Below are 26,832 nucleotides of genomic sequence, written 5' to 3' on the forward strand. Positions count from 1 at the left end.
TACATTGTATTTCAAAATAGTTTACTTTCTGATATACATGTTACATAGCACCAACAGTACACAGGGTGACAGCCTCAACTATCAACCACGAGATTCAGTGCAGACATTTGTCACACCCAGAGGTACAAGCCAGTGCTAGAATACACATACTTGTTAAGGGACTCATTGACCAGTGCTCACAGTCTAGTAAATAACTATTTCATGAGCAAAGACAATTGCTAACTTAAAGCTTGATTACTTGACAAGAGTGCCGATTCTTATTAACATTGGTATGTACAGGCATGTACACAGATGCATAGGCGAAACTATAGTGGTTCTACAAACGTCATGAACATGCGGAGATATCAAGGTCACACCTACAACATATTTGTGTAATCTAAAATTGGTTTCTATGTGACGAATTGGATAAGTGACTCCAGGCTGGTTTAAGTTTAAGGTTTGAAAATTACTAAAATTAAAATCATAATCGAAATTTTAAAATCAAAATATTCCTTGATGATTTTGTTTTGGACAGAACGAGTAATGGTGCTGACACAAAGTCTCTTATTGCGTAAAATGTTTTTGATACTTCATGGGACCAGGAAGAGGGGGTTGTGTAGGCAAGTGGTTTAAGTGTTCGCTTGTCACGCCGAAGGCCCTGGTTCGATTCCATACAACGTACATCGTGTGAAGCCGGGTTGTGACGATTTTGCTGATTTTGTGATATTGCTGGAATATTGCTATAAGCGCCGTACAACACAACCCACTCACTCCAAAAACGGGAATCGATCTTAAAGCATGAACACATTGCATGAACACATCGCTGGACTATTCAAATCTGTTATTTGACACATTGTGAAGCATTTATGCAATAAATAAATTAATCACCCAAAGGCCATATTAGATGCAGATAAACGTGGTTCAAACCATGGTCACCTTACTTTGAGATGAGGTACAAGTTCCATACCTTTCAGTGGGCCTCTGAGCGCTGGGATAGCCTAGTGGTTAAGCGTTCGCTCGTCACGCATATGACCCGGGTTCGATTTCTATGTGTACAATATGTGAATACAATGATTGGCTTCTCCCGGTGTGATATTGCTGAAATATGACTCAAACTCCCACTCAGTCAAACCAACTGAGACATCTACGAGTTGTCTTTAAACATTACATGATAACTGGGAAATATTGTTCGCACAGCCCCCACATCACGTGACACACTTTACGGGACATGCCTATGAAATAGAACAGTACAGCACAGATAACGTCTTGGGAAATGACAAGATTGAGCAAATTATTACCATTTCACTTGTCATATATGGGCCCATCTTTAACACACAACATACGTCTATAATAAGATTACAAATAATAAACAACACAATATTTTCTCATTCACACAACAATTGAGCCTCACTCGACTTTGCTAAAACTGCTAATTAGCATAGTTCGTAAAAATGAGTCTGGGCGGATATACGAGAGATCACCGCAAGCACTGCTTACGTCAACACTTGTGTGTGCACACGTCACTGACTCGTCATCATTTCATGTGCACAAGTCGTTAACAAGTCATCACTTTGTTGCACAAGTCACTGACTCGGCCGTGTAAGGTCATTTGAGTTCGACATGTTATTTTGGAAATTATTTTTATTTTCGTTCGTGACATTTTTTCTGTCAATTTTGGGCGTTCCATCCTTGTTGATGGCTTGAAGCATTTTTGCACTATGTTCTTGGGCCTTCGCTCGCAGAGCTGCTATACTTTCAGACTTGAGTTCATCCTTGTCCTTTGGTTTACCGTCGTTGCTGTCCATCGTTGTGTCGTCCTCCGCTTCCTTCATCTTCTGTGCAGCTTCCAGAGACTTCTTGTGCATACCTACAAGAATAATGCTTCATATAAACCTCGATGCATAGAGGCATTAATACCCGTGACCCATCACATGAGAAAGTACTGTCTTGATAAAAGGGGAGCGTCAAAATCACATAGACCTACATTCACGAACCATTGTAAATTGCAAAGGTGGAACTGGGTGTTCTGGAATGGCAATTGTCATAAAGAAATTTTAAAGTGTATATTCTAAAAAAGTGAATACGTCAGCAATATTCCAGCTATACAACAAAGACATGTAAATAGGTCTGGACCAGACAATCCAGTGACAGCTCGATGAACGATCAACTCCGTTTGGGCATGGTGAACTTTTACCCACCCGAAAGAAGAAAGCTCATGGATAAAAATGGGGACTTACTAAGTCCTGGAATCCCCACAAGAACAGAAAGTGCTTTTCAAGAACATACAGTAATAGGATGAAGTCAACCGCACATATTCCATCTCATTTTTATTTTCAAACCATATTCATAATAATTCATATTTCATAATTCGTATTAATAGCACGGCCGATGTATAAAGGACCAATCAAGGGAGTGAAATGATAGCTAAACTGAGGCAAAAGAAATACGCTCACTTTCGTGGTGGCTAAAAATGATATAAACAAGAAATGGTTATTCGATAGTGATGTTTTGGATACTAATATCATAGTTTTTACTTTTGCGGTGATTCGGCTACAGTTTTCGGAAATACTTCCGCCCGTATCCCCCCTCCAAATGTATATATGTTTGTATTGCCGCCCAACCAATTTAATTTTACTAATTTTGAAGAAGGATACGGGCGGAAGTCTTACCCTGTGTTCAGCGTCGTAATGTTTGTATTTTTGGGTCAAATCCAATTTTAAAATGTATATTTTTTTGCCGGCGATTTACCTCATTATACTGTAGCAGAGGGACGGGGTGCAAAAGCAAAAGGTTAAAAAAACAACAACCACAGACTCGTGGGCAGGTGCATATATGAAAACGTTCTGTGAAAAAGACACGAAATCTTTCTTTGTGTGACCGACAAACACAGCCTTCGTAAACAAACTAAGATGTCGGGATTCCTTACATAATATTATTAGGATTAATCCCCCATTATCTCCATCAAAGACAGATCTGCACTGATCGGGGGATTGCTGTGAGGAATTTAAACAATTATCTCACACAGCTTATCACATCGGAACCTTAATCCTATTAATCTATAGCAGAATCAAAGTATGTTTGAACTTGTGCTTTAAGATTGCATACAGTGAAATCCTGTCATTCCAGACGGATAGTGATATTACCCAGATTAACAAATATGAATATATCATAATTCGTCAACGCCAGGGAATAATCCAAAAAATAGTTTAAAAAAGGTAAAAGAGCGCTGGAAATTATATGCATGGATCACTGAAGATCGGGGATGACGACAGGTGTTCGCGAAAAGGGTAAGCATGTACTACCCTACCCTGTAACCCCCGTCACTCACACAATTTGCATAAAAAGTAATTGTTTGTTTGTTGATGACGTTGCACAGCAGTACTATACTATACGGCCTAAAGTTTTGACCAGACTATCAAGTGATGGCCCAGAAGATACAGAGACCCGAATCGCATTTACTGAATTTGTTGAAACGAGAAACATGTTAATTGTGAATCACACCTGCTGTGTACAAGTGCAGAGATTCTGCTGCATATAAACCTGCCATAACATTTTAGCAAAGCGACGTTCCATTTTATGTCATTGATGTATATATGTATATATCTTATCGCTGTGTATTACTGTATATTGTAATGACATGTTGTCTCTCGCAAGTCGTCTAGCAACTGGTTGTAGAATTTTATGTTTTTGATATATTGTAAGTGTATTCTACGAGTGAGGCAAAATTAGACTTGTCTGCCTGTCTGTCTGTCTGTAACAGTAAACGTCCGGAGTAACGGGATTCAGAGTAAAGGGCTTACACTATATATAGTTGATGTGACTACAACCAACTCAACGCTGCCTACTCAACATGACGGCTGTATACTCACCGAGAAGCCAAGGGGCGCATGATTTATCAATTCCGTCCTCTGCGGAATCAACAATGGATTCCGGAAGCGGAAGTGCATGTCTGACCATAGCTCCGTACAGTCCGTACTCTGCCATGATGCTGCTCTTCCCCCATGTCTTCTCCGTTTTGCGCCACTTGGCCCGTCGATTTTGAAACCATACCTGAAAAAATGATTTATGAAGATATTACATCTATTCGTGAATTATTATTCTGAAACATCTTGACCGCCTCAAATTGTGACTATGCTCCGCGTGTACTATATGTTCCCGTGTTTTGTCAGGTGAACAATTCACTTGCCTTTGCATGTGTTTGTGCCAGGTCCTATCCAGATCTAGATTAAGTGTTTAGTGCCCATTTTGTATCTATGTAATCAGGACAGTCGATTGATGTAATATTGATAAAGAAAAACAAATATTTTCTTGGCGGATCCAACCCCAAATGAATGAATGAATGAATGAATGAATGAATGAATGAATGAATGAATGAATGAATGAATGAATGGTGGTTGTACAACTTGCCCCCTTTAAGTATTCATCCATTAAAATAAAAAAAACTATTCCCATAGTCCACCACTACCCAAATATCAACTACTAGTTGAAGAAAACATTTTGAAACTAAAACTGTCACACCAGGCAATATCTTTTTATTCTAGCAGGTATTCTGAAACAGACAATCAGTATAATTGCCATTTATTATTAGTATTAGTATTATTAGTATGACTACTAGCGTTGTTTTATAATCATTGCATCAAGCGAACAAATCCACTGAATCGATATCTTTTATTGTTACTCATTGTAGCGTCATATGAATTTTAAAATAATCTTATGACAGTTTTTAAAATGAATGCACCATTTCACGTACACAAACAGTTCAAACCGTTCAACACTATGACAAGACAATAGCGATCTCCTACAGGTAAAATCACTGTGTTCATCTACAGCTTGTATTGAATTTCCTTCCTTGTATGTTTCCGTATTAGTCGACAACGTTAGTGCAAATAATCTTGTAATCAATGTCAATGGTCGAGGATTATCTCTAATTAGGAACCTAAACTATTACATTAGCCAAGAAAATGTCATTAAATCTGAAGACCAACCGCTATCCTAGCGGCGTCGACAAGGCACGGTGCAGACCAGCGGTGATGCTGGTGCCGGGTGTAAAATTTCAAATTAATATGGTTGTGACGAGAGTAAAATCAATATGCCAACATGGCCGCCGAGAATTGGGCGAGATATCGTCATTGGATGCTCTAGCTGATGAACAAAGACATTGTCGTGATTTAATTAGGATAAGCGATGGCCACATATCTAATTTAGTAAATTACCTCGGTGTTGGTGGCGGTTCGGGCAATCTCTCTACCAGTAATAGGGTCTAAAGGCCGAGTTTGGACGCTTCGGTGATCCCGCTTGATCGGGATAATTGTTCCTAACGGGTTACAAGGTCAGACGTTTGCCGTAATGTTTCGCTAGCGCGGTCGAGTCAATGGGAGAAAAGTTTTATCAAAGCCAGCTGACTGAATCGTGCGATTATCATTTGTGACGGAATACACCATAATTGCAATTGGGGGATAATGGTTAACGCTGTAGAAGCTTGACGGTGGAGCATTAGCACAGGAGGGGCGCGGGACTTGATAAGTTTGTTATGAAAAGCCTCCGTGTTTTGACAGGGTTAAGAGTGAGAAACCTGGCCGCCTTGTAAGCATACCATGCGAATTATGAAAGAGAACGGTGTTCGGTAGTAGGTCTATAGTGAACCGTTATGTATTCAAGTCAAGGAATATATGTCGCGCTGTAACGGTACTTTGGTATTAACATTGACGCCCTGCTATTGACATGGTTGCTGACTCGGGTACATATCAACATCTCTTTCAGAGGCAAGAAGTTGGAGTACTAAGTAAGGATAAGATATATGGATGGACAATAATTATTCTAATTGTAATAAAGAAGTTGTTCATCACTATATATTATCCATACTTACATATTAACACTAATGTGCAATAGTTACATAAAATGTACAGGAATATTTAAACATGATAAAACGATGGATTTAATTTGGGCCGTCAAACTATGATATATGTGATGTACAAATTACGTATTTCTTTTTGGGGGGTAACTAAGGATTTTGTGATGTTTTCTGAATATTTATGACACATGACTGTCAGACTCGAAGAAATCATGGTATGGACAGTTGCGTGGTTAAACGTTTAGAAACATCACTAATACATAAACAAGTAAAAAAAATTCTATTTCTGTGCACAATCTGTGAACACGTCTGCACTTGCACTGTAAGTTCACTGACTGACCCAAGGCTACCGTGTCAGATTGACTGACACAGGGCTACCGAGTTAGACTTCAAACGGACAAACTATTTCAGTTAAAGGGACATGTAATATTTTCCGACAGAATAACTTCCAAGTCGCTGAGTTAATGGTCCAAAATGAAAGTAAATGGCTCGTTTTGCTGTCTGTATCGGAAAATGTTGCTTTTCTTATGAACCATTTTTATCCAAAGTGATTTATCCGTAAACACCACAAGTATTAATAATTTCTGTCTAATAATGAATAATACGAACATCCTACCGTCAATCTTGATTACTGCGCGTCAGTAAGTAACGCATACATGTAAACTTTCGGATCAACAACAACTTTTGTAACTTTACGAGCAAGAACGGACATATTTCTTTCGGAGAATACTTTAAAGAACAAGAAAGACGTGCCTTGATGTAAAGCCGTGTTATGTGATTATTATGAATATTTTTGAAATACTATAGATCTCTATTTCGTCATAAAAAAGAGTGTATGATCGAATAAAAACAAGTAAGTCAAATGCAGTATGAAAGTAGATTTCCTAAGAATATAAAGGTGATCTGTTGTAAACAAAGTATTTTGTGCAGTTACTTTTGGGGCCCAGGTTTAAATAGTATACAGCCTTACATTAACACAGTGAGTGAGGTAAGATTTAACGTCACATCGGCAATATTTCAGTCACATCGTGACGATACATGAATATAATGAGAAGGGGAAACGTTTTAATTCTATTTAATGAATAGGCCTTTGTCTAACATATAGTATTATGGTATAAAAATGCATAGTATGTTAACATGATAAGGTTTTAGTTTCACACAAAACAAGTCTTTGTTTTACTATCCTGTTCTAAATGGGGTTCGAGATTATTGCACTGTGTGTGTGTTAGTGTGTGCGTGTTAGTTAGTGTTAGTGAGTGTTAGTGTTAGTGTCAGTGTGTGTGTGTTAGTGTGTGTTAGTGTTAGTGTGTGTTAGTGTGTGTTAGTGTTAGTGTTAGTGTGTGTGTGTGTGTGCATGCAAATGCCACAGTTTAACGTGAATACCCCACTCAGACACAGTATATTGACTCAGAGCCGACCAGTCCTTGTTTTAGCCCTTTAATGCCGAGCGCCAGGCAGGGTAACAATCCTTTTAACGTATTTTGGTATGACGCGGCCGGGACTTGAACACCCGACCTTCCGCTCTCCGGTCAGACGCTCTATCCACTACACCAAGGGAGCGGCCTTACTAAGTAACCGTTCATATGAAATCTTATGATGTATTAGGAAAGGTTATGGCACACGTGATGCGTCAAATACCAGGATGTAATATCGATCAAACAAAGACACGTCATCTACTATGTCATTAAATGGTACTGAATACAGTAATCTAATGTCAACTGTTCGTCTCTTAAACGAAATTGACGTAAACATTCAACGAATATGTCTGCAACGAATTTAACGTGTAATCTAATGTAAAAAGAACATATATTACAATATTGAATATTTACGGGATGTGATTTATAACTCGTGAGTTTTATCATATGTGTTTAATGCATGATGCAGTATGTAGTTAATGCTTGATGTATGTAGCTAATGCACGATTGTGTATGTCCTTAATGCATGATGTAGTAGATAGTCAATGGATGTTGTAGTATATAGTTAATGCATGATGTAGTGTATAGTTAATGAATGATGTATGTAGTCAATGCGTGATGTAGTATGTAGTCAATGCATGATGTAGTATGTAGTCAGTGCATGATGTATGTAGTCAATGTATGATGTAGAATATAGTTAATGCATGATGTAGTATGTAGTCAATGCATAATGTATGTAGTCAATGCGTGATGTAGTGTGTAGTCAATGCATGATGTAGTATGTAGTCAGTGCATGATGTATGTAGTCAATGTATGATGTAGAATATAGTTCATGCATGATGTAGTATGTAGTCAATGCATAATGTATGTAGTCAATGCGTGATGTAGTATGTAGCCAATGCATGATGTATGTAGCAATGCATGATGTATGTAGTCAATGCATGATGTATGTAGTCAATGTATGATGTAGAATATAGTTAATGCATGATGTAGTGTGTAGTCAATGCATAATGTATGTAGTCAATGCGTGATGTAGTATGTAGTCAATGCATAATGTAGTATGTAGTCAATGCATAATGTATGTAGTCAATGCATGATGCATGTAGCCAATGCATAATGCATGTAGCCAATGCATGATGTATGTAGTCAATGCATGATGTATGTAGTCAATGCGTGATGTAGTATGTAGCCAATGCATGATGTATGTAGTCAATGCGTGATTTTATATTCCTGGTGAAATATTCAACAGTTGTGGTAGTTGACGTCGTGGTGGGAACGATGCGGAACCAAGCCGTAGGAAGCCGTGTTTCAAATGACTTTAACAATAACAGTTGTAAAAACATGTGTCGTTTTCGTATATCAAATTATGAGTGTTTTATAAACCCAGTGGCCCCTGGCATTCCAGCCCACTTAGAACCCAATAAAAAGCCAATAACATTAACCCCGACCGAGAACCATCTTTCCTAACATCTCAAGGAAAACGTTCGTCTAAATTGGCTGTTATGTGCAAGAAAAATATATTCTGTGGCACAAAAAACAAAGTCTCTTAGCATCGCGCCCCCCTTTGCCTTGAGAGAGTGCGGCAACATTTTGAGAGAAAACAGACGAAAACACGTGCTTCGGATAACTACCGGGAATTCGGAATCTAGGCTGAGATAGGATTAATGTTATAAAAGAAATCTTTGATGTGTGTTGCCCGTGCAAGACGCTCAGTGCTGACCAGGCGAGCCCCACGCGGATTCGTTTATTTTGATATGGCAAATAAAGCGATTAGCTGATGTGCTTTCTAGACGCTTAAACGTCTAGTGTGACGACTAGACGGGATCCAGTTGTTGGCTTGAGATTCGTGGCACACCCGAGAAGATGCGGGATAGAAATGGACCCGCGCCTCTTCATCGAGCCATCTTTTACACCTCGCTTTATCATGTATTAATTTGTTTTTATTCCCCCCGCCTCAGCTTGCTATTTTTTGTGAAAGCTTTATGGAAAATACTGACTACGTATTGTTGAATCCCAACAGGGAATATTCATGGAGACAGGGGAGTGATGATTTCGGGGCGTTGATTTCCGTGGTTGTAGGGTTGTATTACGAAACTGGCTTTAATGGTGTGTTTAAGATGACTGATAATTTAATCTACAACTGAAATACGCGGCACCTAACTCAACACTACTGCAATTAACGATTTTGTTTACTTTTATCATATTAATAATGCACTTTATTGTTTATACCAATCCTGAAATATTTTCTTCCGGAATTCCTCAAATGAGTGATATACTCCCCTGGGAGTCGAGAAGGGAGTTTGAATGATGACTGTTCCGTTGAGAGGCGTATTGTACGTATACCTGTCTCCTTTGGGTCTTGCGCTTTATAAGTAACATATTATTGTTATCATTATCACTATGATGATGATGATGATGATGATGAAGAAGATGATTTTTAGGAGGAGACAAAACGTATTCGATTAACAAGGGAAAAAAACTATAATATTCGAGCGATAGAATCATTTATTTATAACGGTACAACCTTAAAACAGTGCAATAACATCAAACCGAATCAAGTTCGATAAATTTTGAAATACTTCCTGACACATTTTGTTAGTGGGTCGGCTTTCTTTAACAGTGTACTTTACTGCTAAGACAACGTAAAACAAACGATAAAATATGTTTGGCCGTTTAAGCTTATTCTCGGGCTTTTTTTAATGGTAAATTCCCTCTCGGATAGCTTCTTCTAACTTTACATGGTACCGTGAAGAATACTCGCCAGGTGGCGCTTCATGTAACCGGAAGTATATGTCATACAGGCTGCAGATGTGAGAACGAGGCTCCCTGCAGGGTCAACGAGTCTCAGGCGTATTACACAACATAAATAAACATGGGCAATAAGCTCTCCTAATTTCATAACGGTTTTGTCCTACTTCCAAATGTCCACACAGGTGCGTCCATGATGTGCACCGGAGCTCAAATCACGAGAACTACAGTTGTATTTTCTATAATAAAAAACGACCCAAACCTCTCATCATGGCAGCCAACCGACTTTGGATATGTTTGTAAATATTTATTCTTAAATATTTCGCATATTTTCATGTTTGATAAGAAAACATTCCATTATAAAAATATCTAGCACTAAAGACTCAAGCAGAATACACTATCAATAATGTATGACGTCATAATTACGTCACAATTCGTGCCAGCGATGCCCTCACACCTGTGATTGACATGGATGTTAATAGCACTATCTTTCACGTAGACAATTCTGCTAGTATCTCCCAGCTGTGGTGTGTTTTGATAAGTCACGTGAGTGCGCTACTGCCACCGCCACCTCACGGGGATTCCCCGATCTATTGCACAGTTGTAATCAACATGTACGCTGTCGTGTATAACTTGAACACGGTGGCAACGCAATTCCAATATTAAACGATTTTGAAATTAATAATTACGATATTAGTCTTTTCTGAATTTATACTTGAATTTATAATTTAGTGTTTAATATTGCACAAATTGTAGTAGGGTTGATATTGTTACCTAACACGCAATCATCCTTGTCGTGTAAGTAAACTGACTCAATTATTGCTTTAATAACAAAAACAATTGCTTAATAATTTTTAAGACTTTTTTAAAGATTTTATTTGTTTCCTAACTGAAACAATTATTCGATAAATACTACGTAAATAGAAGTGTGCAAATCGAGTTTTCATAGCGCTTCGAACGTTTGACGGAGAAGATTGAAAAAGGTATTCAGAGGGACATTCTTCCCGACTCCCGGTGTTATATAATTGTGTGGGACGGATGTTTTGAATTTGTCGCTTCGATTTTGGTTGAAATTATTATTCATATGTGGTCAATGTAGGTTTATTCCCATATCCATAATGTTAAAACTTGAAAAAATATGCTCAATGACAACAATATATAATCTATATGATATGATAAACATCAAGAAGGTCATCAGAAGAATGGAATCTATCATATTCATCAGTGGTTGTAAAGATTTTCTAATTCACGCCATGTTTCTTCAAACACTGTAGGGATTGTAGGGGCGGTGGGGTAGTTAAAGCGTTCGCTCGTCACGCCGAAGGCCCTGGTTCGATACCCAACATGGGTACAATGTGTGAAGCCCATTTCTGGTGTTCCCCGCCGTGATATTGCTCGCATAATGCTAAAAAACGGCGTCAAAACATATTCACTCAAACGGGATTGTGTTTTACATTCCAGTAGATAGAATTATAAATAAGGAACTGTACGATAAGGGCAAGTGTCAGGCGTAAACAGTGCCCGAGAGATCTCGATAGGAAGCGCGACTTACCTGTATTCTATCCTCAGGTAGATCTATCTTGAGGGCGAGTAACTCCCTGGCATACAGATCTGGATAGTGGGCGTCTTTGAAGGCTTTCTCAAGCTCCTCCAGTTGGTAACTGGTGAATATTGTCCTGAACCAAAACATCGAAGATTTAATTAGTATTGAAATGTATTTGATAAACCAACATGATTCAAGTATACCCACTTTTAATGTAAGTACCAAAAATCGCTATTGACATATTACCACCACTATTAATGACATCTACACTAACAATTCCACTAGAATTAACTATTTACACGCATCATAATTCTAGTGTGTATTTACCCCAAACACGAAAATTTTTACACCCACCATCAATTTACATTGGCCATAACTTTAATCTACTGATTTTAACATTTGCACCAATAATAAAATTAGCTTCTATAATATTAATTACACAAATATTTGTATAGTTTAATTTTAATTTACGCTGGTTCTAACTCAAGAATTCACATTAAATCTAGAAATTACATTATCTTTAATATTTACCTCGTAACTACCATACACATTCAGAGACAAAATCTGAATCTCAAACTTGTATTTGACGTTTGTATAGAGACCACATTATGTTAATACTTCTAAAACTTTCACCAATATTATCCAAAGACTCTCTGATTAAAGTTTTAAGAAAATATCGGAATGGCAGATCGCACGTCCATTTAATGTTCTTGTGTGGCGTTTCAGTAATCCACGTAATTGACCGCTAATGGCGGTTTCTGCAACTAACCATATGTCACCGAGCAGGAAACACGTGATCAACACGTAAGGTTTCCTCGGACAAGGGTCAAACAACACTTTAGCTGACCACACGTGTCAGCCGGACACCTTCACGTGCCACCAGGGTGATAATCGCCGCTAACATGAAGCTAATCTCCAAACTTGGGGTTTTATTGTGAATAATCTGGTCCCACAGCGGAAGTTATCATTGTCACGTGCCACGATTCGGCGCAGTGGGGATTCTCTGCGGTCCTGTCAGCTTGACTTGATAAACAAACGAATTGTTAACAAAGTAATTTAAACACAAGCTTGGTGCTGTCAACGGGGCTATTTTGGCGTCGAATCTTTCACACTTTTTAAACTACATTGAGCCTTGTTTCTGATTTAATACTTTTATTCTTTCTTTTTTTTCACAAGGGCCAATTTTGTATTTACACCATGCTAATTAGTCTAACTATTGAATATTGGCCTATGCAGTGTCTTCAGTTGATTTTATATTGTAAAATTTATGTTAAATTAACCAAACTAGAAATAAATGTATTATTAGGATTTGAGGCTTTGGGTTCTCAATGATTGCTCCCCTTTGACACAGAAAACCTTGACGTCATGAAAATCTTTGTCATCAGTTCCCGAACAATATTATAACCGCAACATGAATCAATGTAACTAGTATATACAAATACTTAATTATTTTTTACATTAATTAGTCCTACAAAATAATTATCTTAAACCAAAAAAGAGTTAAAATGACCTAAAAATTAATTTACATTAAATCGTTATGTTCTAAACATATATTATAATGCAAATTACTTCCAAACAGTTTCAAGATATCAAATCCTTATCCCAGATCTAATACAGAGGACACAAAATATGCATATGGAACAAAAGGCCTAAACCCAAACCTGTTCAAGAATATCAAGTTTTCATTAAAATTTCTTTCTACTAAAGGCCTGCGTATGGTGTGTAGTGAATCCTCGTTAAAAGAGGTCGCCTGTGTGACCCTACGCTTACGTCACTAGCCCCCCAGCAAAGTCGCCTTGTTCAGTGTCGAAATACATCATTTTTTCCTGTCCAATAGCGAGTATATGTCAATTATAGAAGCAAGGCTAAGTGCACGGAGTCCTTGGAAACCTAGCGGTAAATTCGGCTAATTTGAACGTCAGATACTGCCAGAGACATCTTTGATCATTCTGGCATGCTGCCAACGTTGAAGTCGGCGTAGGGCCGACTATACACTCGCGGGCGTAGGGATCCGAGTCGGTCGTCGAAGAACAACTAATTAGGAAGCGCCCGGTCAAACGAGCGGAACTTGATATCATTAATTAAAGTTTGGACAATAAGGACTCCCAGTAATCACAAGTCAAAAAGACTAATTGTCTTCCATGAAACGCCCGTGATCGCTAATATTTGTCTTTTAATTTGACGGGAAATCGATACCCTCCCCGGAAACTGTTTATTTCCTAAGAAACGTTGATGAAGCATAAAGACGTTTTGGGGTGTACATTATCCTATTAGCGAGGACATCTCCACTGGGGCCGGTGACAGTGACAGATACAACGTCGTTGCAATTAGTGACGTCACGTCATCAGTCACGTGTCTTCATTGCCTGCGACGTCACGTGACGTCGTTGTCAGACAAGATGGCGTGCGAGATAAGACATTAGTGTTAGGAGACATAGGTCAAATTATCTCATTTGTTATAGGATTATTAGATGACAGTTGTGACTGACAGGGGATTTTAATTAACTTGTAATTGGTTGTTTAAGCGAATTAATGTGATGGGGGATCAGAGGCTTTTTCACAAGCATATTGCACAGGCGATCGTTTTTGGAAATAATGGAATAGTGTTTCAACGATATGGAATATCAGTTTGTGTTTCTTTTCAAGGTTATCAGTTGGATAGATTCAAGCAGCTTAACAGAAAACGTCAACTTAGCACATCGACAGAGCGGCGTCAGCTAATTCATAAAGAATAATGCATCGATTATCAGCTGGCAAACTCTTTTTGTTCCGCCAACTAAAGGATGGATGTTCTGTTATGTCATAGCAGTGGTGCAGTCGATCTATGATCGATTATCAGCTGGCAAACTCTTTGTTCCGCCAACGAAACGATGGATGTTCTCTTATGTCATAGCAGTGGTGCAGTCGATCTATGACGGCCTGTAAATATTAGTCTGGCGCAAACTAGATGTTGATAGCATGAACACCAACTACCGCAATCACATTGTCACAACTACCGAACCTCAACTGTGACAAGCATTGGGTTATCAGACATGTTTGTTTGTTTGTTGCTGAACGCCGCACTCAGCAATATTCCAGCTATATGACGGCGGTATGTAAATAATCGAGTCTGGCCCAGACAACCCGGTGACTGACATCATGAGCATCGATCTACGTGATTGGGATACGATGACATGCGCCAACCAGCCAGCGAGGCTGACAGCAAAGTGGTTGCTGAAGACCTGTTCTACCCAGGATCTTCACGAGTCCAGACAGATATTAAATAGGAGGACACGGAAATACTCAGTGAAACACTTTCCCCTCGGCAATATATTAATGTACCACATGTAATATATACCGAACTATCAAACCTCACTAAATGTTCCTGCAAATAATGTCTAATATACTTCAAAAGCTACATACCAGATGCATGGTATCGAATTTATAGTATCGAATTCAAGAAAAGGATGACTGCACTACGAGTGATCGGGACATTATTTCTTGAGATGGTATTTCGAGAAAATGACTTGAAAAGGAGTAAAAAAGATGTTGACTGAATAGTTGTCACTTTTTACAATAAAACATTATGATATTGTAATGATGCTAAATGTTCATGTAAATAACGGGTTTCGATTACGGTCATGTAGTCATAATGTTTTGGATTGAGTTTGATGATTTTCGGATGCCATTAGATTTATCTCTCTAATAATATGAAGAATAACTGCTATCCTTTTCTCCTATTAAATATTTATATACGCATATTTATATTTAAAGAATATTTGTATATATGCGGTGTTGTGCTAACAGGCCATATGGCCTGTCATTGTATGCTTTTTGTGCAAATATTCACACTTGCATTTCAGAATATGTGCCCCTTGAATAAAATAATCTTCTTCCTTCTTCTTTCATTTCTCGGTTATCCCCGCTTTATTTCCACCCTCACCCCACCTCCCACCCCTCCTCCACCTGCCCCGCCCTCATCTCACACACACTCACCTGTGCCTCCGCCGTTTCTTTTGTTTTTTGCCACACATGCTGGCTTCTTGTGCTTTCTCCTGTTGTACGCATGCCTGGCGCGACACTACAAATAAACAAAAACATAAATATTTGTTTAGCCCACGTGCCAAGGCCGAATTAGACAAATATTTCATACACCCGCTGGGAAAACTTTAGTCGTAGTTGACCCCCTGTGCGCCTGCGTGATAAGGTCATATCCGGGTCATCAAGGTCGATAGCCATTGTTTTTAAATGACCTGGTCCTCCCAGGCGCTGCAATATCTGGGAGAAACGTGACGTTTAATCTGGTTGAAGATGTATTGAGTACGTGTTGGACTATCGCGCACAACAGTATCATGGAAAACCCCAATGGCAATAGTGACTTATGAATAATTGATTGTTTTCAAATTATTGTTCTCAGAAGGGTGGATTTTCAAAGATATAATTCATTAGATTTAATAAGGAAGTATGGCTGCTGAAAGCTTTTGATTTCTAACACTAATTGAATCAGAACTTGGTGTAAAGTTTCACGACAGTAATCGTATGTGGCTTTGGCTCTTTTAATCACATGTTTAATGGTGTTATTATTACCGTTGAGTTGGAGAGACGTTGTATGAATATCTAAAATAAATACAGTTTCTGGTCGTGTGAAAACACAATAATCTTTTGCTGTGAAGAATTTATATTTTTAAGTTGGACGAAAATAGATTTATTTCACATTCGGCTGATCCTGAATAAAAAAGATCCTAGTATGTTCATACATAACACGTTTAGACTATTATTTGTAGAGATATCCCGATATAGGTACAATAAGTGAAGGCAAGTGTTGATGTTCCCGTCACGATTTACAGTGATGCCACAAAGAGCGACGTTAACTCACCCACTCACTCACAATAGTATTGAACTAGACGTTAATAACATCGTTATTTGAACTTATAACGAAGTAGCGTAGTCAAAGTCATTTACATCACTTATCAAGTGTTGGTTCGTAGCAAATATAGAAGGTCTAAAGGGGGCACGGGTGGCCCAGTCGTCTAAGGCGCCGCAATTCGCTGTGCAGAGTTGCCTCCCTTGGGCACTCCAGAAGCCTATGATTGTGGGTTCGAATCCCGGTTCGACCCCGATTATGTTTCTAGGTTTGTCAGCACCATACCCGTGCTCGTGGGTTTCACCTAAGTGGTAAACGTCTAAGACCTGCATCACTTCGGGCTTTCCTCCCACATTAAGCTGACACGCCGTGATATAACTGGAATACTGTTAAAAGCGGCGTTAAACCCAATTCACTCAGTCACTCACTCACTAGAAGGTCTAAAAATCCGTCATTAATAGAACTGGGAATCAAACAACTATATACGGTGAGATGACAACTACACCATGTTTAATCCTGGGCATTGAGGACATAATTTCGTATTATCCGGATTCGCCTTATGCGGATTGTCACGTTACTTGCGTAGGGCAGGTTAGTCTCACGCTATACGGAATCCCGTGATTCATAAAGACATGCGGTTGATAAAAGCGGAATCGTACAACGGACTCTGCTTTTAGTGATGATTATGATTATGGAAATGGTTTTGTCGCTTTTAAAATTACATAATTAGTTTTTTGTTTGAAACGATAATCATGACGCCATTGCTATGTGGACACCACCCCATTATAACGACAACGTACTTCACAGTTTAACAGTTTTAACAGTTAGCTATGTTGACATAAATAAACTGCCGGGAAAAAGAACCTGTACACCCATGTTTGATGGTGGCTAAAAATGAAAGGAACAAGAAATGCTTTTTGATGGTGATGTATTTGAAACATGCAGTGTTTCGGTGACTATTTTCATCCTAGTAATATTTTCATAACTTTTGTAATTGTATGGTCAAATTCAATTTTATATGTATATTTTCTTTCGTCCGGCAGGTTAATCTGCTTAAATATAATTAATGTGGATTTTTACAATACAAAGTTTAACATATTCATCCCATCTTAATAAAACATAGCACACATAACGATGTGTATAAGAAAATACATTCTTCACAGTTACATAAATAAAATAAAATAAAATTACTATTGCATATAGTATTGAAAAGGGACATTTCATATCAGTCTAGTTCAGTTTTAAAACACTTGTATCAAACATGCAGACATCCTTAAAACCAATACAACCCCAAATTACAAAACTGTCTCCGAATCCAAAAACTTCATTAGCCGTCCTCATTAAAATCAAAATCTGAAATCCCAATCCACGTCAAAGGCGTCAGTACAGGTGGCCTAGTACCTGTCTAAATTGACTAACAAAATGTCAGATTGTTCATCAAAGCCCCGTGCCCCCCGGTCGCCCCCCTTGCCCCTCCCACACCCTCCTGTTCCTCGGGAGCTGACTTTCATTGTGACGGATGACATGCCGTCCCTAACGAAGACGGTTTTCAACATTCAACGAGGTGTCGGCTCCCCTTTCCTAGTCCTTAAGAAGCTCTTAAAAGCTTTTCAACGTCTCTAGCACCTTTCTTAAGAGACCCCGAAGTTTGCTCCCTTAATTAAGCTGTTTCATTGTCCATGCATCCGTCGTTGTCAACGCTTTTCTTGTTATATTAACTGTAGCAGTACCATGTCCCGTAGAGTTAATTAAGGGCCGCTGCAAACCGTTTGCCACCCCTGAATATCTTCCGCTTGGGCTACCGTCTTCTTGTACCGCCTGAGAATGGTCTGGTTTGGCTAATGATGGTATCTTAACCCATAATTGGAGTCGTGGGTAGTACAGCATCAGATCTATACACGAGATGCTTTAAATCGCTATGCTTGAACTGAATAGTAAACGGTTACCGAGAAAATCTGCTGTAAACGGTTTTTCTTTGATTGGTAACGTGTAATTTTCGTTATTGGTTCAGTTTACTTAAAGTGGGTGTGTAATTTACTCCAACTGCAAGTGGTTAGAATACAATCATACAATTGTGTATAGGCCTACCCATGGCGGGGGAAGTTTATCCTTTTTAACAATTAGAAAACATTATAGGCTGTTTGTATATTTTAAACTTCATTAAGTTGAAAGGATGGGAGTTTATGTAGATTATGCAAACACGGACCTATATAGGTTATGTAAATAGTGCCGATGTAACGTGTAAAATTGATTTTGATTTTAAACATATTTTGTTCGAAAAGACCAATGGATCGATTAAAAGTTGTACAGCCCGAATGGTCTTCTCCAATATACATACGTTTCATTGCTAAGTATTACATGATAGTAAAAAAAAAGAACAAAAACGGAAAAACACTCATCAAGATGACAATAAATTAACGAAAATCTGTTATTTAGTCCAATACAATTTAATTAAAGTTTTCTTTTCAGGAAAGCATGCTTGTTGTACGTGTGTAAATAAACGACACATTACTCAACTCGATGAGCAAATATTCAAATCAATAAGGTAGAGAATTTATGGATGTCAACTTCTTTATTATGAGGTTCATCACCTGATGAAGGAGTAAGCATATACCCCGAAACGCTGTGTTCCTCATAATAAAGAAGTTATTATTAAGTGTAACACTTCTAAATGTTTTTCAAAGACTTGATTCAAATCGATGTTTATTATTTCTATCCAATCATAAATGTTTATAGAACTGCATTTTGTTTCATCACAAAAAGCTCACAAAATGTTTTTTTATCAAACAATAACATTCTCTAGTTGAACCTTAAACAAATAATATCAACCCAGATACGTGAACTCGGTCTGCAAAGGTTAATGTATTATTAAATACATGTTCGATTTAAAGTTATTTCTATATGCAACTCCCGCAAAGTGGATTCCTAATAAAGCTATCAAGCTCCGCGAATTACCCCCATTTCAAACTCCCCAACACAAATATGAGTATTACGTGTTCCAACTGAATGAACGGCGATGTCCTTGGACTATCGACTTCGCCTAAAAAGCTAATTTACCTGACACATACACAATGGGAAACACACCTCTGATTTGCGAGGAAAACACCCCCGGCTACGCAGGTGAAAGCTTCTATACTGTCTATTATGACTGGGTTTCGTCTATACAGTGATACAACTGCTAATACACGTGCGTAATAGGTGTACACTGTGTATACATTTTCACAGCTAGGGCGAGAAGATTTGGCAGGAAGCTAATTGAAGGAGTTTCCGTCCTGATTGTGTTGGCACTGATTGTGAACACACACACTTCTAGGGTACTGTGAGGCACCAGTGGTTGCAATATGGCAAATGGAACGCGTCATGCGTAAACTTGGTGATATAATAATTCGTAATATGGCAATGCGCAACCTCTGATAACAATGGGACAATCACAATGCTTCTCACAGTTTCAGCTAAAAGAATACATTTTACTTATATGAATTATCTAATCATATAACAAGCCTGCTAATTTCGTTGAATGATTTATGTGTAAATTAAACCGACATAACCCTTTCCAGAATCATAAGACATATTTGACGAAAAAACGTCCGTTGTACGATTCCGACTATATCATATTATGCATTGTTTATGAATCACTATCAAATATTAATGATACTAGGTGATTGCGAGTTTCAATGTAAAGAAGTTAAATGAAGAAAGAATTCAACCCTTTCCTTTGGATATATGTGCACTTTTTGATTACTGTTTTATCACAATTATATTAAAACAAACCTGCAATTAAAAACTTACAAACGTAATTCATAACCATTTAAAAAGAATCGTTATAATTTGTTAACATAAACTGTATACCTTGTAGCTTGATATTCTGTTTGAAACGTTTCGTTGTCAGATTTATTCAAATTGTGTATTATATTAAATATGACTGATATTAAATGAAATGAAGGCCTGGGTTGAAGAAGAGAAATCAATCATTATTTCATAACGAAGTCATTAGAAAAGTCTCATCCACGTAATAAAGAATCTTAATCGATTTTGGATGTAGCTTGTTAAAACATAATCATCTTATTATTTCTTCTGGTATTATTCTGTAAAGGCATAATGTTTAGTTCCTGTTTCGTGATAAGCTGTTTCAAGTTTTCAGGACATTTTCAAATTAGTTGTGTTTAATCGTAAATATTCGTTTGTTCGAGAAAGAAAATTTAAACAGAGATAAAGGGAAAAAGAAAGTTTGATTTTTAAAGATATTTTATGTTTTATGCCACGGATTTGTCCTGGTTCTGTTTGACTAGTTGTCTTTTGTCAGACTGCGATTTCCGTTTGTTAACTGTGCTTATTATTGTGTGAGAATATTATATTCCTTTGACACGTCTGTAAGCATACATGGCAAGGACAATCAACGAAGATATTGAAGATATTTTTAAATTGACAACAATTAATCACAGGTGGTGAAAACTGTAAAACGTAACAATTCCGCCAAGTGCAATTGCTATCCTAGAACACATAAAAAGACATTGTCATTTCAACAAATTATTTAGATTTACTTCAGAAATGTCACAGTGACACATCTGTTTACCTGGGATCTTATTTAGAGAATTGAAATGACATAGGTAATAACACATGATAGGGTTTACATGTATTAAGCCGCGGTTGAGTACTCGTTGACCAAGCTGCATGTAAGATCGGAAAGCTGGAAACGTTTTACTACAAACATTCAGAAGAGATCGCACCTGTTGAGCTACAATAAACTAACATACTTAACAATAGCCAGCCTTTTATGTTGACATGAAAAATCTAAGCCATTCACGACACCATAGCGACACCAGTTTACGGCACACGAACCGGCCTCGGTCATGCGCGGACGTGGGTATTTGTTCAGTGGATTATTTGATAAAGTTTGACAAGGTTCTTCATAAACTAATCACATTTAAGTCACTAGTCGAGTGACACTAAAGAGGGATGTTGACATAAAGGGAGACAATTGGCCAAATATTTATCTTAACGATTAGAGAAAGCTCGTGACTGGGGCAATATGGCCGTCATCAAAGAACGTTCAATGAAGGAATGTAGATTTATCTCGATACCTCGCGCTTTGCGTGCAGAATTTGGTGTCATTATTTAATCACTTGTGAGTAAATGTGATTCTGCATTCTTCTTACCTAACGACCATCTTTTATAAATACTGTGTACACAACTCTATATTTGTTCGACAAATTTTAAGTGCAAGTTAAACAATAAATAACGACTTTCACATCAGCAGGTGTGCGGTTCCATCAGCTTCACGATAATTGTTTTAAATATTTCCGGTTACCCGGTATACATTTTCTGTGTTTCAACATACAAATATGTTCTTCAAATTCAACATATATGAAATTCTAAGATGTTATCGCAGTAATAAATTTATCAATCTATCACCATCTAGTAAAAACGAACTTTATCGGAAATACGGTTTAAGAATATCATGTTTACAAAAACAAGTTACAATATTCATATTTTCTTTTGTTTCTTATAGCAAATAAAACCCGTATGATCTACATCTCATTTAGAAAGAATCAAACTTAAAGAACATGTATCAGACTGATACCGTATCTATTAATGTTTAAATGTATATTTATCAATTGCGTATAAATAATGTTTCCTAATTCTCCTTATCATTGTGACAATCAAACTAAAAACAATCTATGTTTAACTTTATTTTACCACTTTATTAGGTATATATATTTCTCCCTTTCAGAAATGGACAAGACCTATTGGTGGTTGTAACATTACCTCTCCCCTCCTCCTCTGTTATCGACAAGCCTAGTTGATGCCTCATTTCTCGTACTCGCATCAACAGCTGATCGTGTTTATTTTCTTCACTTGACTTTTTCCCCTGTTTTATTTATTTTGCACACTTGTTAAATTGAAGTAGGAAAATAAATTAGCAAAAATGTAAACCCTCCCTTTACCCGTTGCCGATATGATGAGACACACAAGACGCGTGTTTGAACGTTAAATGTTTTGGGGAAGAAGGAATGTAGAAATTCCATAACTTTAATTCTTATGGATTATGATATTTTTGTGGAATGTCCAGGTTTGTGGAATACATTCATTGCTTGAAATGGACATGTGAAATTGACATCTGTGTAGGCTTAAGGAATCAACCATGCGGAAGTCTTGTTGTAATTAGTGCAAATGGAAATTCGTGTGCATATTTGTAAAAATATAAGTTTTCTAAATATTGCAATTACTGAATAATACTTGCTAAAAGTTTTAAACATTGAGAGAAAAATATGCCGTGGTCATTGATGTGTTGGTCATATACTGATATAGCATGTTTTACAATACTTGGACACGCGCTTAATGTCACTTGCCCAGTTTAATCTATCGTTAGTTACATGGAGCATGGAAAGACAAGAAACCGTCTTTTTATACATGAAAAACACATTTAGTGCGGACAAAATACACAAATTATTAACTCAACAACAAAACAACAAAGGTATGCAACTATCATCCATTGCAGATCAAAGATATGAACACTAATATGGGAAATATACAATATTCATACCAAACCATAACTCTTTAGAATTTCTCTCACGATTTGTAGAAATAAAACATGAACATGTTTTTTCAAACAGATTTACTGAGTTTCAAACTTGGCGAAATTCTCACGAAGTGGAATCCCACTTGTTGTGTGAGAACCTGATGTAGGGGGATTCTAATCCCAGTTTTGACATGATTTTCTCAATATTGTGAAATACGAGCCATCTTGGAGGAATATTTCAACCTTGTCCTAAGCTTGCCAAAATACATACCACCTCCACTCCACTAAGGGGTCTTAGAGACGGGCCATATACATGGTCAATGTGTTTGTTTTGACATTGCACGCTTGATTCCCGTGGGACTTGCAGATATTTTATTATGAAAACTACGAGAAACAGGGAGACGGAAGAGTTTTTATTTTCATTTCAGTTATTGTTATGGGGATATAAGATATCTGATTTATTGGGAATATTGTTTTGGATATAAAGCAGAGGGAAAATATTGTTATTTTGGAGTAAATGTTTTACTTGTGTTTTTCATTGTTGATTTATAAAGAGAGGAGAGCCTGATAATGTAAATGAAAATGTTTTCGCGAACACCTGGTATCTTCACTATTGGATAGTGATTCAAACACATGCTTATGATATTGTCGAATCGTACAATGGACTCTGCTAATCGCAGATACTTCTTTTTTTGACGGTTATGGGAAGGGTTTTGTCGCGATTAGATTTTTACATGTGTCAGGATGAATTATAAATTCCTAATCCTATTATACCGAAAAACGTGAAACAAATCACTATATAATAAAACAAGAAATAACAAGTTCTTCGGAAAATAAATAGTTATTTGATATTACATCTTAACGCGTTACATCAGATAATACTGATAGGAATAACCTTATCAATAAGTCAAATTTTAAAAAAAGTACATCTTGACGCAATAACTGAGCTATTTTAAGAATACATTTATAACTTCTAGTTTAAACTAATAAAAAGTTACTAAATACTATCCTGTTTAAATACAGATAAATAATTGAAAATCCCAATTATATAACGAAACAATGGGGATGATACTGAGAAAATATTTCTGTTAAAAAGTATTTTGTACAAATCAGTTTATTTTATTCTCATTTCACTTTTCATTATACTGTTTACTGAAACACGGGAGTACACATCAAATAGCCACGTTTACAAATATGCTTGTTAAAAGAACATTTACGTGACATTTGATCACTTCACGCCCATATTGAAGTGATGGTCGGTGGATTTACCGTGATATTGTAAAATGATATCCCCAAAATGTTTTCAGACAAAATATGAGTATCTTGGATTATTTTGAGAAGAAATTTGCAAGTCTGATGGGAGAGATATTTCTGGGGCGTCATGATAGGCGAGATGGGTTGCAGTAAGGAAGAGGAAAAGCGGGGGACCCGAGTCTCAAGACAAACATACATGGTCTATACCGAATGATTTAAGTTTAAAATATATCAGAAAAAGTCGAAGTATTCATGTGTTGAATTATCACTGCAACAGGGTGCTGGTCGAATTTGGCAGTACACTTGTGTATGTTTCTGCTAAATAAGATTCTATTAAATTTATATACGAGACTATCTTGTTATAATGTTTGTTCTTCGTGATTTCTGGATAATATTTGCACATACACTAGATATTTTGAAGGCTACCAATTATTTGTTACCTGATTCAGTGTCACGTACCAACTTAAAACGAAACATTATTTATGGAAAAGCATTTAAACTAATCATTCTGATGGCGATATTAGTATGTTTCGCTTTTAATGAATTGTACGTATGGGATGTTTCATAATTTAAACATGTTTGTCTTTATAGTTTAGAGGTGAAGAGAACCTATTATTATCTGGCAGAGTCATTTATTGTTCAAATAACGCATTAGAACACTGTCGTTTCGAAGAACAAACCTATATACACAAGTATACATTGAGTTTAGACGGTTTTAAGTAAAGACATCAAACGTTATCCTTGATTTTGAACACCGGCAAATCTAATATGGTTTTTCTCTACTAACATAAGGTGTTTTCCATCTTTAGAAATATACAACTTTGTCATGTACCCCGTGATCAACCTGGATGCTTGTTTTAACCGAATGTTTTAATAAAATGCAGGCCATGATAAAATGAATTGGTTGATAGGCATTCCTCAGAATGTTGAATCAAGGTAATTGCGCAGGTAATTTTACCATGACAAAGTAGACACAAATTATGGATAGTAACATCTTTATTTTAAAAGTAAATAAAGTGTTAAATAAAGAAAGTTAATAAGAAAATAAAGAAGTTGTTATCCATAAATTATGTCTACTTTGTCATGATAAAATTACCTGCTCGTTTTGGATTCAACATTCTAATGAATGCCATTTGTTACTTTCAATGAAGAACCAGAATAATCTTTTTAAAACTTTCTCTGGTTCCTCAATGTGTAATAACTATCAGAGACCCTTAACCACTCCTTTAGGTATAAGTAGTAAAGTAACAGCACATTGTCATGTTGTGAAATTTAAAATGATAAACTCGGCTTTTCTGGTTTGAGATTTTGAATTTCTTACCTTCTTCTTGTTGATTTTGCTTGAATGGAAAGTCATCGTTGACCCGTGACACCCCCGAAAACCGGGATGCAGTTATATTTGGAGGTGGAGGACCCTGAGAAAGATCAAACCGCCAAGGACAAAACGTGGACGTCGCCGGCTGCTGTTGCTCTCTGAAAAATTGCGCCGTCGAGTTGTCCGTCGGCATTGACGTCGAGGAATTAAGACTAGAAAAGTACATTCCTGCAAGTCCCGATGGACCCATAGATGTATGGTCCACAAGATCTGGACTCGAATTTTGGCGACAAGAAGGATTTAGTCCAAGGATTTCCTGGATGGCAAAAGAAGGTCTTTGCTGAGAGTACATCGGACTAAAATGTCCGCCGGTAGAATAATGATTCTGGAACGTCGGCATTTGTGCTGGACCGGAGTTTAGAATCCCGTTCATCATGGCTGAAGACAGTTCCTTCTTATCCAAAGTTATTTATTTTTCTAGACTACCGTCCTTGGAATGGAGGTTCAGTGAGAGTGATATATGGGGTTGTCGTCTGCTGCAACTTTTCTTCCAATCCAAAAGTACGACAGACGACAACTATGCCTCTTCAGAAGGGAGATATACGGACTGGCGATGAAGATTAAACTTTTTCCTTGAAAAATTCCATAAATCCAGGAAACTGATTCAAAATCGGAGACCAATCATTCATGAAAAAATATTGGATTTTCTTTACGAAGCAGACGACTCGTAGACGACAGTTTGTGTATGATACAGTGTAGGTTTGACAGCGCCTGTTGACACTCCCGACCCTACGACATGCGAGACGATTATTAGTTGCTAATCCGCGTCAATCGGAGAATACCCACGGGAGAGTCGTCGCTTCATTAACTGCTGACGTAATGGTTTCTCAGACTTCCACCAACCTATCATAGAGAGACTTAGACCAACAGGGTCCGCCTAGCAGAGGTCTATTCCTTGCACACTTCTAAAATACACATGTCAATAGGGTAATTGGCCATTGTCTCCCTTGGAGCCCCCTCCCACCTTGAAGACAGAAGATACGACCTGGACCGGCGTACCAATGAAATTGCCGAACGCATGCCTCCGTCCCTCAGGAAAGAGGTAGATGGCTGAGCCGCGTCTCGTCTCTCAAGACCTGGAGGGGAGGGGTCGAGTTCTCGATGAGCACGTGTGCCTCTCGATGATCAGGTTCGGTTCAGCTTTGTTCAGTTCTCATTAACCTGTCTTACATATGGTCTTCAACACTCGTCAAGGTTGTATATGTCCTGAGCAGAAATTATGTTCATATTCATAAACTGGACCAAAGACTTTTTAGGAATCGTTCTGATACGTTTTTAATTGACTCTTGAGCTTTCGAGTTGACA

General features: G+C 37.5%; 1 protein-coding gene across 1 annotated transcript; it reads right to left on the reverse strand.

Moving 5' to 3' along the window:
• On the reverse strand, positions 1-26,452 carry LOC124132438 (visual system homeobox 2-like). Its single transcript, XM_046496351.2, has 5 exons — positions 25,474-26,452; positions 15,511-15,595; positions 11,546-11,669; positions 3,849-4,029; positions 1-1,846 (listed from the first exon to the last, which is right to left on the reverse strand). The coding sequence occupies exons 1-5, from the start codon at positions 25,901-25,903 to the stop codon at positions 1,563-1,565; spliced, it is 1,104 nt and encodes a 367-aa protein (XP_046352307.2). The 5' UTR covers positions 25,904-26,452; the 3' UTR covers positions 1-1,562.
• Between the last annotated feature and the right edge of the window lie 380 nt (positions 26,453-26,832).

The sequence above is a fragment of the Haliotis rufescens genome, unplaced genomic scaffold (assembly GCF_023055435.1).
Source record: "Haliotis rufescens isolate VD_foot unplaced genomic scaffold, xgHalRufe1.0.p SCAF_3, whole genome shotgun sequence".
NCBI classification, from domain to species: domain Eukaryota; kingdom Metazoa; phylum Mollusca; class Gastropoda; order Lepetellida; family Haliotidae; genus Haliotis; species Haliotis rufescens.

What these genes read in the sequence shown, in the direction of transcription:
- LOC124132438 (XM_046496351.2), bottom strand. Translation starts at nt 25,903, where the DNA reads ATGATGAACGGGATTCTAAACTCCGGTCCAGCACAAATGCCGACGTTC. An exon ending in AAGAAACGGCGGAGGCACAG is followed by an intron (nt 11,670 to 15,510) that starts GTGAGTGTGTGT and finishes GTTTTGGTTCAG; the next exon opens with GACAATATTCACCAGTTACC. An exon ending in ATGCGCCCCTTGGCTTCTCG is followed by an intron (nt 1,847 to 3,848) that starts GTGAGTATACAG and finishes TTATTCTTGTAG; the next exon opens with GTATGCACAAGAAGTCTCTG.